Source organism: Pundamilia nyererei, unplaced genomic scaffold (genome assembly GCF_000239375.1).
Source record: "Pundamilia nyererei isolate P.nyererei 1_Seehausen unplaced genomic scaffold, PunNye1.0 scaffold00253, whole genome shotgun sequence".
Taxonomy (NCBI): domain Eukaryota; kingdom Metazoa; phylum Chordata; class Actinopteri; order Cichliformes; family Cichlidae; genus Pundamilia; species Pundamilia nyererei.
Window position 1 is genome coordinate 50087 of NW_005187654.1, and position 11590 is coordinate 61676.

Consider the following 11590-nt stretch of genomic DNA (forward strand, 5'->3'; position numbering starts at 1 on the left):
CCTCACTAAGTATATCCTCAAAAGCAGCTGATACAGCAGTCCCTGTCTTGTTTGTTAGGCATCTAACCCATGCGTATTTTGAGAATACATCTATACATGTTAGCAGATATCTCACATTATCATTATCTGTCACATATTCACACATGTCAACCAGATCGGCTTGAAACTGTTTGTCGACCCCTGTCACCAATACTCTATTTCTGGGGAAGTGGATCCTCGCAGTTTGATGTCGATTACAGTTTCCTCCCACAGGTCTGATATGAGGGGGTCTTGCGAGCATTGTGGTGAAGGTGGTGGAGTCTGGGGGGTCGGGATTAGCAGCGCTGTTGATGGTGACTCTGACAGGTCCCATGACTGCATGTCATGCTCTGTAAAATGAAAACCACAAGCTCTTAATTTGTCACATAGATACACAAGCAAACCTACACACCCGCACATTAAACCTACCAGTTTATTGTTTAGTTGTCGGAAGGTCTTATGATTTTAGGTTTGCACAGGGTAGCAGGCAAACCAGTCTTCGGACAACTCGCCAGATCGTCAAAAACAAGGCGTTTTCTAATACTCTCGTACGCAGTGTTGAGTCTGTCCCTCTTGATCGCGTCATCAATCTGGCTAAACAGACGCGACAAACCTCTCCAGTCGCACCACTGTATAAAAAACAAGTCGTTAAACTATCTTGTGCGCTCTTCGAGGTTAAGAGGGTAAGGATTTAACCTCCAGTTTTCAAGCCCTCTGGAAGCAATAAGACTATCCCTGTCATCACATACACTGAGAAAAATAAAGTCGTCAGGGTTGCGATTGAAACGATCAGCCTCAACCCTGTAAAGCTCAGGGCCTGATGCACTGTTCCACTGGGAAACATACAGCAGCTCTGGGAAGCCCACATTGTCCAGGTCCGCACACACTACGGTGCGGAAGAGCTTCCAGTTTTTAGTAGACATACCCTTCGGGTACACATACACATACCCTTCGGCGCCTCGATATTCTAACTTAAATACAGTCCCATCTACGGGGTTTTCACAGCGTTGCTTTTTACGTTGAGGATCCCGACTGCATACTCCTGAAGACATACGTAGAGTGGCTGTGGCATGGGTAGCACACCTGAACGCGCATGCGCACACGCACGAAACCGGTCAAACCGGGTGTCATCTTGAACTAGTGCTATCTCACTTGTGTCTTTATGAACTCTCAGCAGTCACACAACCGGTTTGGTTGGCTGCTTTCTTGAACTAGTGCTATCTCACTTGTGTCTTTATGAACTCTCAGCAGTCACACAACCGGTTTGGTTGGCTGCTATCTTGAACTAGTGCTATCTCACTTGTGTCTTTGTGAATTCTCAGCAGTCACATCAAGTTGTTAAATACTCCAGGTGGTTTTTCGACCTCTGAGCAAATCTCAGAAGAAAGAGAAAATACTTTTCTTTTTAATTAAACAGCAAAGTCTTCACTCAGCAGTGATGGTGGTCCAAAGGTTCAGGATTTTTTCTTTGCTCGTTTTTGTAACTGTTGGTTTTCTGGTGTTTATTCTGTCACAGGAACATTTATCAAGGTCAGTTGGGTTTTTTTTTCTTTGTTTTTTAATATTTTGTGTTGATATAAAGAATCATTAAAAAGGGAACTGTGAACTGATTTGCTAGTTCTGTTATTTGTACTTTGCTATTTGTTTGTCATTTGTTACCTCTGTTGCATTTCTGCCTAATTCCTGATTCAGGAGGACAACTTTCTCAGGAAAAAATGGACACAAATGGGAAAAAATTTATCTTGACAGTGTCATTACATTTTTGGGAAAAATCAAAAACACATCTGCACCACCCTTTGTGTGTACCACAGCTAGCATAGCAAAAGTTATTTCAACAAAAATGAACCCAGTGACAAAATCTAAAACCCCTACACGCGGAGCCATGGCTGAGACTCCTATGCCTATCCTCTACAAAATAAATTTCACAAAGCTTCCTCAGTGGGATTTTGATGATGTTTATAACCAGGATGCACCACCTAGACCGACAGTAAGCATACTAAGATATGAGAGAAGTAATATAAATGCAGTTTCTAACTTTTCTGTGTTTGGGTATAGGCAGCACTGAATTCTGCTCAGCCAAGCAGTCAATCGTTTTCCTTGTGACCTATACATGTACCTTGTTTCCCCCTTTAAATTCATTATTTTCATTTTGTGGAGCTGTTTTTCTACCTTTGTGGCTTCGCATATGTCTGCCTTCACTCTTTCCTGCAGTGATGCACCAATTATGAAATTCTCTGCTGAAACCAATACAGATGTTTAAAAATAACTATCTGGCACATGGCTAATGCTAACACTTATTTTACTCTTGCTTTATTACATTTTTTCTGTCATTTGGTTCTCCCCGTTTTGAATTATTCAAGGCTGTTATTTAATAGAGTTGGATAATTATATCAGAGCAAATTCTGTCTTTGGCTAATTTCCTGTATTTAATAGTTTTATGATTTTCAGGCATGTGCCCAGTCTCTGCGAAACTCTGACAATGAAAACTTTAAGAAGGCTTTTCTTCCAAACATACGTTTGTTTCTACACAAGGACAACATCAACATGAGCGAGTGGAATCGGCTCTCACATTTTAACAATCCTTTCGGTTTTATGGAGTTCAAGTACGACGGTAGGTCTTTTAGTGACACACCTATTTTCTTTTGTTATGACACATCCTCAAGCAACTTTTTGGCACATGAATAGGCGACTTGAAGCTACTTCTCAAATCAATGTTCCCCTATCCATTTTCCTATGCTTATCCAATTCAGGGTCACATGGTGTTGCTATAGGTTACCACCTGCAATATGCAGACTCTACGCAGAAAGACCAGGGCTGAATTCAAACCCAGGCTTGCTGTGAATTTATGGTACCAAGCTTGTGTCCAGCTGTGTGTCTTTGCTTTCTGAGAGTGGTTTCAAACCAGCACTTTCAGTCCTCCAAAATCCTAGCTGCATGTTGCTCTACATTAATGACCCCATGTGTTAGTTGAATGCTGATTGGCTGACAAGGGGCTAAAACAATGAAGTTAGCAACAGCTGAGTTCACAAGGAATGAGGGGAGCAGCTATAAAAAATAAAAAAAAGATCTTAAGTTTGTTTGTTTGAGGTTGTTTTTTGATTTGTCAACCCAGACTAAGTGCCTTTCATAATCTTTTGTTTTGGACTACTTCAGGAGCTCCAGGTTTTCTTGTTGCACTTTTGTTCTAGCTCTGGTCAGTTCATGACAACATCAACTTTAAGTTCTTGTCTGCATTTCATTATGTTTCCTGTTATATTTTGAAAGAGGTCCCCAGTTTAGTTTTAAGTTTCCCCTGTGACGTCGTTATGTTCATGTGTGTCAGCTGTTTCCTCATGTGTTGCCACTTCTCCTGATCACCTCATGTCTGTATTTAAGTCCTTCCTGTGTTCAATGTTGCATCCTCCCTCATATGTCTGTTTGCCAAGCCTGACCAGTTTATTTTGTATCACCAAGTTTAGTTTATTGCTAAACACTGGAGAAAATAGAACTACCATTTTCAGTTTCAGCTTGGCCTCTGTGTTTTAGTCTGCAATTTAGGTCCTTTCATGCCTCCCTCCACACAGACCATAACAAATTTACTCTAGTTCTGCTCACTGAAAGCTCTCGTCCCTTTTAGTAAAGATGAGCAGGTGAGTCAGGTAAAGCTGAAGAAACAGCTGTTAATGCATGAATAAGAGTTATGGCCTTCATCTTGCTTCATTGTTTTCATATACAGGATACATTACTGTGCTGGAACTACAGCACTCAGAGTAAACACATTTTTGAATTTTTCTTTTGGTTTGCAGATGTGATGAAGTCAGTGAAGTTGATTCCAAAGCCAAAAGAGCCGTTGCTCCTCCCAAAACCCGGTGGTGACGGTTGTGTGCGCTGTGCTGTGGTAGGTACTGGAGGAATCCTGAACGGCTCAAAGAAGGGGGTGGAGATCGATGGCCATGATTACGTTTTTCGGTAAGACAAAAAAAACCCCCCAAGCAAACCTCTTGGCTTTGTTTGACAGGCACTAGGCCAGTGTAGAAAAGATAAAGCAGTGTAAAGCATACCCTGCTTTATCTTTCTCTGTGACTTTCATATAGGGCTGGGTATCGTCACTGATTTCTAGAACCTATTTGATTCTGATTCACCAGAATGGGTGTAGAGATTGATGCGCATGATTATGTTTTTCGGTAGGAAAGGACAAACAGAACAACACTATCAACTATTAAGGTGTATCTTTTACTAAAGTTAGCTTTAAAACATAAGAACGCTAAAAAAGATATAAAAAAAACATGAGAACGGTTGCTGATCAGCAAATTCTTTGACAGTAAAAATGTGGTACTGTATCTGATAGCTCACCTGCTTGTGGTGTAGAAACGCCAAAATGTATTGTTCTCTTTCAAACATCAGTGTCGTCATAGAGTCAGAATGGAAAGCGTGTTAAGTGAATTAAGCTTCAGTAAGAGTATGTTCTGAAATGTTTTGGGCCAACACTTCAGTGGTATTGCTGAAGGTGGTTGATTCCACAAGAAAACCATTCTCCCAAAATGAAAGCAACGATTGCTTCTCAATTGATCTGAGCAAATTACTAAGCTTAAACATTTGAAGCCAAGCTTAACATCTGCAACACCTGCTTCTGCCTGTGTGGCAGGATGAATGGTGCCATCACCAAGGGCTTTGAAGAAGATGTAGGAAACAAAACATCGGTGTATGTCCACACAGCCCACTCCATCACTTCATCTCTTTACATCCTTAAAAAACACGGATACAAAGCTGCTCCTCATGATGAGGTAATGAAGCTTTTCATTGGCCCTTGATTTTTGTTTTATTTCAGTAGAGTAAAGATGGCTTCTCTGTCCTCATTTTCCTTCTGGCAGGGTATAAAATATGTGATGATTCCTGAGGGGATGAGGGATTACCAATGGCTTGAGGGCCTTCTCAAAGGAGAAAAGGTCTCTGCTGGTCCATACCGCAAGAGACTGTGAGTATCAACTAAATGTTATGTGCTGCTGCAGTATTTATGGCTTTTTGTGGTGTTAAATTAAAATAAATTTAGAATCTGTGACATTTTTATTCAAATGCTATAACATACATTTTATTAAGTGTCTATTAAAACTGTACATTTAAAAAAAATAGAACTTTGTAATAAGTGTTTTGCCTTAAATTTAATAATAATTTTACAAATCATTTATCTCTTGCTCAAACAACTTTCTGGGACCTTCCTCTGTGGAGTTTCCGTGTTCTCTGTGTGCTCATGTGGTTATTCCCTTGCTGTTCCCTCAGTCCAAAAACATGCATTCTGTTGATGGCGATTCTAAATTAGTCTTATTGTAGGTGAAATAGACATGCATGTAAAGTGCTATATAAACATTTGTGAAAATTGTTTGAGTGATGGTCAGATAAGAAAAGCACCATAAGCCACTTCATTTCTTTTTTGCTTTGCTTTTTTACTTTTTAAGTATTTTGCCGGTTCAGTTACTGTTGAGAAACATCGGCTTTCTGTTTGTGCAAATCAAGCCTTCATTTTGGTGAAAGTGAGCTTTTAGGGGAATAATCAACATTTACTTTATATTAAATTTCATTTGCAGACAATTAATTGAGATAGTTTACTACGGAGAAGTGTAAACTTTTCTTTCACTTAAGTAAATGCACACTTTTTTTAATAACTACACGGCTGTTCTGCAGACCATCTAAATTTCGTGTCATACATGCACACTCAGACTGATATTCAGGTAAAAGTTTTTTGGTCTAAAATGGACTGCAGGCACATAAGCATATGTTTCCAGCTGTTCACTCCAGCAAATAAATTTAATAGCATTTGAGAAACTAAAACATCTCATCATCCTTTCATTACTCCTATTGTTCAACCCCCCCAGGCCAAGGACCTACTATTCAGGGCAGTACAACGAGAGCCGCTTCTACGTTCTGCATCAGGATTTCCTCCGATATGTGCGGAACAGGTCAGCCTTCTTTCACCATCCACTCCAGAACATTTATTTTTAAACAGTCCAGACTATTTATTCTATTTTTTTAATTTTATTTAAAGCCTTAAATTATTTAAAGCCTTCTCTTAATTACAATATTAAAAGTTGTTAAGTTAAATAAAATAAAAAAATGTTGATAAAAGTTGTTAAATAGGTTGAAGGTCCATAATGTTTGATTTTTTTTTTTTTTAATCAAATGATCCAAACAATATTGAAGTACAGATTTTATGCATAGTCCAAGTTAACTTTTCCCATTGTAACAATATGTACACAAATACAAACAGACATTTTGCAGTTCTTTCTGCTTACATTGAGTGAGTAGCAGCCAGGTGCTGCTAATCAAGGGGAAGTTTTCTGCAGTCATTGCTCCAGACCATGCAGATGTGTGCTAACACCATGCTACAGTCTTCCCAACAGTGGGTGTGTGATGGTCAAAGAAATTGCAAAAACCGCAATAGCTACACCTTAGATTCTAACAGTCTTAGTTAGCATGTTAATTGTTAAAGATCATGACATTACAATGAGGAAAATGAAAAAGCCTCTACTCCCTAAAAAAGAAATGCAGCACCGTTTAGGTTTGAAGAGTTCTATCTGAACAAACCGCAGGACTTCTAGAACAATGTCCTTTGGACAGATAAGCCCAAAGTGGAAATGACTGCCCATAATGCACAGCACCACATTTAAATACAGCATATCAGCTCAAACGCCTCATATTGACTGAAACCACAGTGCGAGAGGAAAGATGATGAGTTGGACTTGTTTTCTAGCAATAGCAAATGGACATTTTATAGTCGAAGAGTTAAACATACACTTGTCTGTATATCAAAGTGTTCTACAGCCAAATGTGAGGCCGCCTGTAGAACAACTAAAGCCAGCCAAACTGAGTCATTTAATAGGACAATGATTCCAAATCAAGCAGCAAGCATACAACAGAATTGCTGTGGAATCAAGGTGTTGCAATGTCCCATTCAAAGTCCAGACCACAACTCAATGGAAATGTGAGGTGAGAAATTAAGACACCTGTGCATAAACAAATGCCTACAAATATTGAACTTAAGCAATGTTGTACAGAAACATTCTTCCACAACAAAGTGAGAGACCGTTAGTAATACAGAAAATAATTATTACTTCAAGTTATTGTTGCTAAGGCCAGTCCTACAACCTATTATATCATTGCATTACAGGTTCTTGAAGTCACCCAATCTGAATAAGAGATACTGGGCCATAGTCAGACCAACCAACGGAGCATTCACTCTCTTCCTGGCTCTGCACACCTGTGACACAGTGAGTTAACACTTGATTTTAACTTCTTAACATTACAACTACTTCTAACCACACCTTTGGAAGAATGCAGCACACCATGTGTACATTAACTTTGTATTAAAAGCATATTAACGTCAAACTATCTTATTACTGTTTTAGCAGCATATTTCAACGTGGAAAGACCTTCCCAGCAATCATATAATAAAGTTGTATTAAAGCTCTGAACCACTGTCAGGGATAAGCTGAAGGAACACTGACTTTTTGTGTACCCTCCTAGGAAAATAAGATAAGATGTTTAAATTAAAACTGTAAAATAAGGTGTGTCACCAGTTTTATTGAACTGTTCCAATGTGTGAAGACAGACCAGCTGGACAGCATCGATAAAACTGATGTCACACCTTGTTTTACACAGCTATTTAATAAACTTGTCAAACAGATTCATCAAGTGTCTATAACATGACCCAACTCAAGAGCTTCATGCATTTATATAAATTTCACAATGGTAACTTTATCATTTACTTTGAATTATTGGCAGTTTCTCTTAACAGCTTTCTTTTTTTGGACACTTTTTATTAGCTGTTAGCCAAAGTCTGATGTGTTACTATTGTCAAGAGTTTTCTTTTTTTAAGGCCTTTTCTGGGGTGATTTTTCTTTTTTACATTCTCACAACAGGCTAATTGTGTTAGGGTTCAAAGATGGACCAAAATTCAGAGTAAAACAAAAACCAAGCCTTATCACACAGTGATCAGTGCTAGCTAAAGGTACAGTTTCTTTATTTCTCAAGGACAGCAAAGAATGGGAGAACTTCACTCAGAGATGGAAAGACAGGACAGGAGACAAAGAAAACATTCAAAGAATAGAAATGCTAAGGGATACAGTGGCTTGCAAAAATATTCGGCCCCCTTGAACTTCTCCACATTTTGTCACATTACAGCCACAAACATGAATCAATTTTATTGGAATTCCACGTGAAAGACCAACACAAAGTGGTGTCCACGTGAGAAGTGGAACGGAAATCATACATGATTCCAAACATTGTTTACAAATAAATAACTGCAAAGTGGGGTGTGTGTAATTATTCAGCCCCCTTTGGTCTGAGTGCAGTCAGTTGCCCATAGACATTGCCTGATGAGTGCTAATGACTAAATAGAGTGCACCTGTGTGTAATCTAATGTCAGTACAAATACAGCTGCTCTGTGACGGCCTCAGAGGTTGTCTAAGAGAATATTGGGAGCAACAACACCATGAAGTCCAAAGAACACACCAGACAGGTCAGGGATAAAGTTATTGAGAAATTTAAGCGAATTCAAGCGATTATTCCGAAATGGAAGGAGTATGGCACAACTGTAAACCTACCAAGACAAGGCCGTCCACCTAAACTCACAGGCCGCACAAGGAGAGCGCTGATCAGAAATGCAGCCAAGAGGCCCATGGTAACTCTGGACGAACTGCAGAGATCTACAGCTCAGGTGGAGGAATCTGTCCATAGGACAACTATTAGTCGTGCACTGCACAAAGTCGGCCTTTATGTAAGAGTGGCAAGAAGAAAGCCATTGTTAACAGAAAACCATAAGAAGTCCCGTTTGCAGTTTGCCACTGGCCAAAATGCAAAATGCTATGTGTGGCGGAAAACTAACACTGCACATCACTCTGAACACACCATCCCCACTGTCAAATATGGTGGTGGCAGCATCATGCTCTGCGGGTGCTTCTCTTCAGCAGGGACAGGGAAGCTGGTCAGAGTTGATGGGAAGATGGATGGAGCCAAATACAGGGCAATCTTTGAAGAAAACCTCTTGGAGTCTGCAAAAGACTTGAGACTGGGGCGGAGGTTCACCTTCCAGCAGGACAACGACCCTGAACATAAAGCCAGGGCAACAATGGAATGGTTTAAAACTAAACATATGCATGTGTTAGAATGGCCCAGTCAAAGTCCAGATCTAAATCCAATCGAGAATCTGTGGCAAGATCTGAAAACTGCTGTTCACAAACGCTGTCCATCTGATCTGACTGAGCTGGAGCTGTTTTGCAAAGAAGAATGGGCAAAGATTTCAGTCTGTAGATGTGCAAAGCTGGTAGAGACATACCCTAAAAGACTGGCAGCTGTAATTGCAGCAAAAGATGGTTCTACAAAGTTTTGACTCAGGGGGCTGAATAATTACACACACCCCACTTTTCAGTTATATATTTGTAAACAAATGTTTGGAATCATGTATGATTTTTGTTCCACTTCTCACATGTACAACACTTTGTGTTGGTCTTTCACGTGGAATTTCAAAAAAATTGATTCATGTTTGTGGCTGTAATGTGACAAAATGTGGAAAAGTTCAAGGGGGCCAAATACTTTTGCAAGCGACTGTATTTGATAAACTGCATATTTAAAGCTCTAGAATGTCCTCGGATTGCACCGTGATTAGCACTGTTGCCTCAAAGCAAGAAGCTCCTGGGTTCAAATGCAGCCTAAATACATTTGCACCAGCTTTATGCTGTCTAGGCGAGGTGGAAAGCAGTGATAGCTCACGTAACATTTGCTTGCAACTTGTTGAATTCAGATGTGTAAATCCAAAAAGGATGCTGATCTAAGCCAGTCGCCTCAAGGTGCATTATATTGTAAGTTAAAGACCACACGATAATACAAGTATCTGTAGTGAAAGGAGAAAAAAGAAAGGGGGGAACTGGCTCTTTGAGCTCTAGAAATGCCATGAAACCAAACAGAAACCAATTCTTAAAAAACCTGAAATCGTGAAAATTTGAATTTCCATAATTGTTCTCCCTTTAATATGTTACTTCTCTAATGATAAAAGTAATTATTATCATTAGAGAAGATAGTGAAGATAAAGGTATATTTTTATTTTTATTTAACATTAGCTGTTGCTGTTAAAGAATGAGTTAAAGATAAACTAATAAACTGGGCTTGTTAAAGTGGCTCCCCAGGTGTTTTACTAATTCCAAAAGCAGTTATGTCATTTTTATCATTTATTATTTCAGTGTAATTCAGTCCCCTTTTTATTTCTCACTACTTCATCTTCAGGTGGATGCATACGGATTCATGAGTGAAGAATTCAAGAAATACTCCAACTACTATTATGACAAGTATGTTAAAACCAGGGTCGTTTTCTATTCCAACCACGACTACACTCAAGAGAAGAACACATGGAAAAACCTTCACAACAGCAAAATATTAAATCTGTACCAGGGAGTGTAAGTAAACCCAGGACTGTAAGATCTGCAGCAATGCTGCAACGGCAAGAATAAAAGCAATGGGATAAGGAAGAGACTGTTATTTACCGATTATTACAAGTCAAACAGATAAGGTTCAGATAAGAGCGCACCATAAACATCTTCTCCACAATCAAGTTGATTCTGTTCTCTTCCAGTTAAGATCCGGTATTATAACCACACATTTGAGTAAGTCAGTGCGATCTAGGATGAAATTTACACTTTTTCTGTTTCTAGCCCCGTAATCAAATTTCATTTCTTACAAATCAATATTCAGAATTTATCCAGAATGATCCATACATGTTTAACTATATATAAGTATATACTCATATACAGCACATAAACATACACATAAAACAATTTCAACACATAAACCAAAACAACAACAAACTACATTTTTACATAAACTAAGCAACCTGTGGTTAACAGCCACTTAATCTCTTACCTAATTTTTATTTCTAAGTGACAAAATACCTTAATGAACACTTTAAGCTTGGGTTACTATGGCCTCGATCTATAAAAATAAGGACAAGGCTTCAATAGAACATAATGAGACAACTCAATAGGTATGACAGGATTAAATAATGCTATCTGCACACATAGTAATGGATTCTGGGTGCACATGCAAGGCCTACCAGTTCTTACAAATAACAATCCAACAGTCAACACCACTCCTTTAAAATGCAGATTACACGTGTTATTAGGCATGTAATGTAGTAATAATGTATTATTTAGTTTTAATGCTTTGGTGATTGTCAATTCGTTTCTGTAAAAGAATGTATATGTAAAGTATTAAAAGTAGCCAGGATGTGGCTGCTGGTATTAAACTTAAATGAAGTGATGTGATGTTTTTTGACTGTTAAAACTACTACAGATGAGATATAAAGGCTATAAATTGTTTATTTTGGCCCGTGGATGGTTAAATTGTTTCTCCAATCTGTATCTATCTCAGGCAGTTGCAGTATGGGCTTTGAGATGAGCTCCTGCAGTAAACAGCACCACCTGCAGCTTTTTCAGAGCAGGACTTTATCCAAGTGCTGTACTTTAGTACTCCTTTGACTTACTTTAAGATAAGATAAGATAAGATAAGATAAGATAAGATAAGATAAGATAAGATAAGATAAGATAAGATA

The 11590-nt window shown here is 38.8% G+C and overlaps 1 protein-coding gene and 1 pseudogene across 1 annotated transcript; one reads left to right on the top strand and one right to left on the bottom strand.

The window, feature by feature from the left end:
* Nucleotides 1-1090, bottom strand: part of LOC102215608 (alpha-N-acetylgalactosaminide alpha-2,6-sialyltransferase 2-like) — a 39075-nt pseudogene extending 37985 nt beyond the window's left edge.
* An 807-nt stretch (nt 1091-1897) lies between these two features.
* LOC102200806 (alpha-N-acetylgalactosaminide alpha-2,6-sialyltransferase 1-like) lies at nt 1898-10512 on the top strand. Its single transcript, XM_005749669.1, has 8 exons — nt 1898-2005; nt 2467-2629; nt 3804-3966; nt 4643-4781; nt 4869-4972; nt 5868-5951; nt 7160-7259; nt 10270-10512. Exons 1-8 carry the CDS (start codon nt 1901-1903, stop codon nt 10441-10443), a joined length of 1032 nt encoding a protein of 343 aa, XP_005749726.1. The 5' UTR covers nt 1898-1900; the 3' UTR covers nt 10444-10512.
* Nucleotides 10513-11590: the final 1078 nt, after the last annotated feature.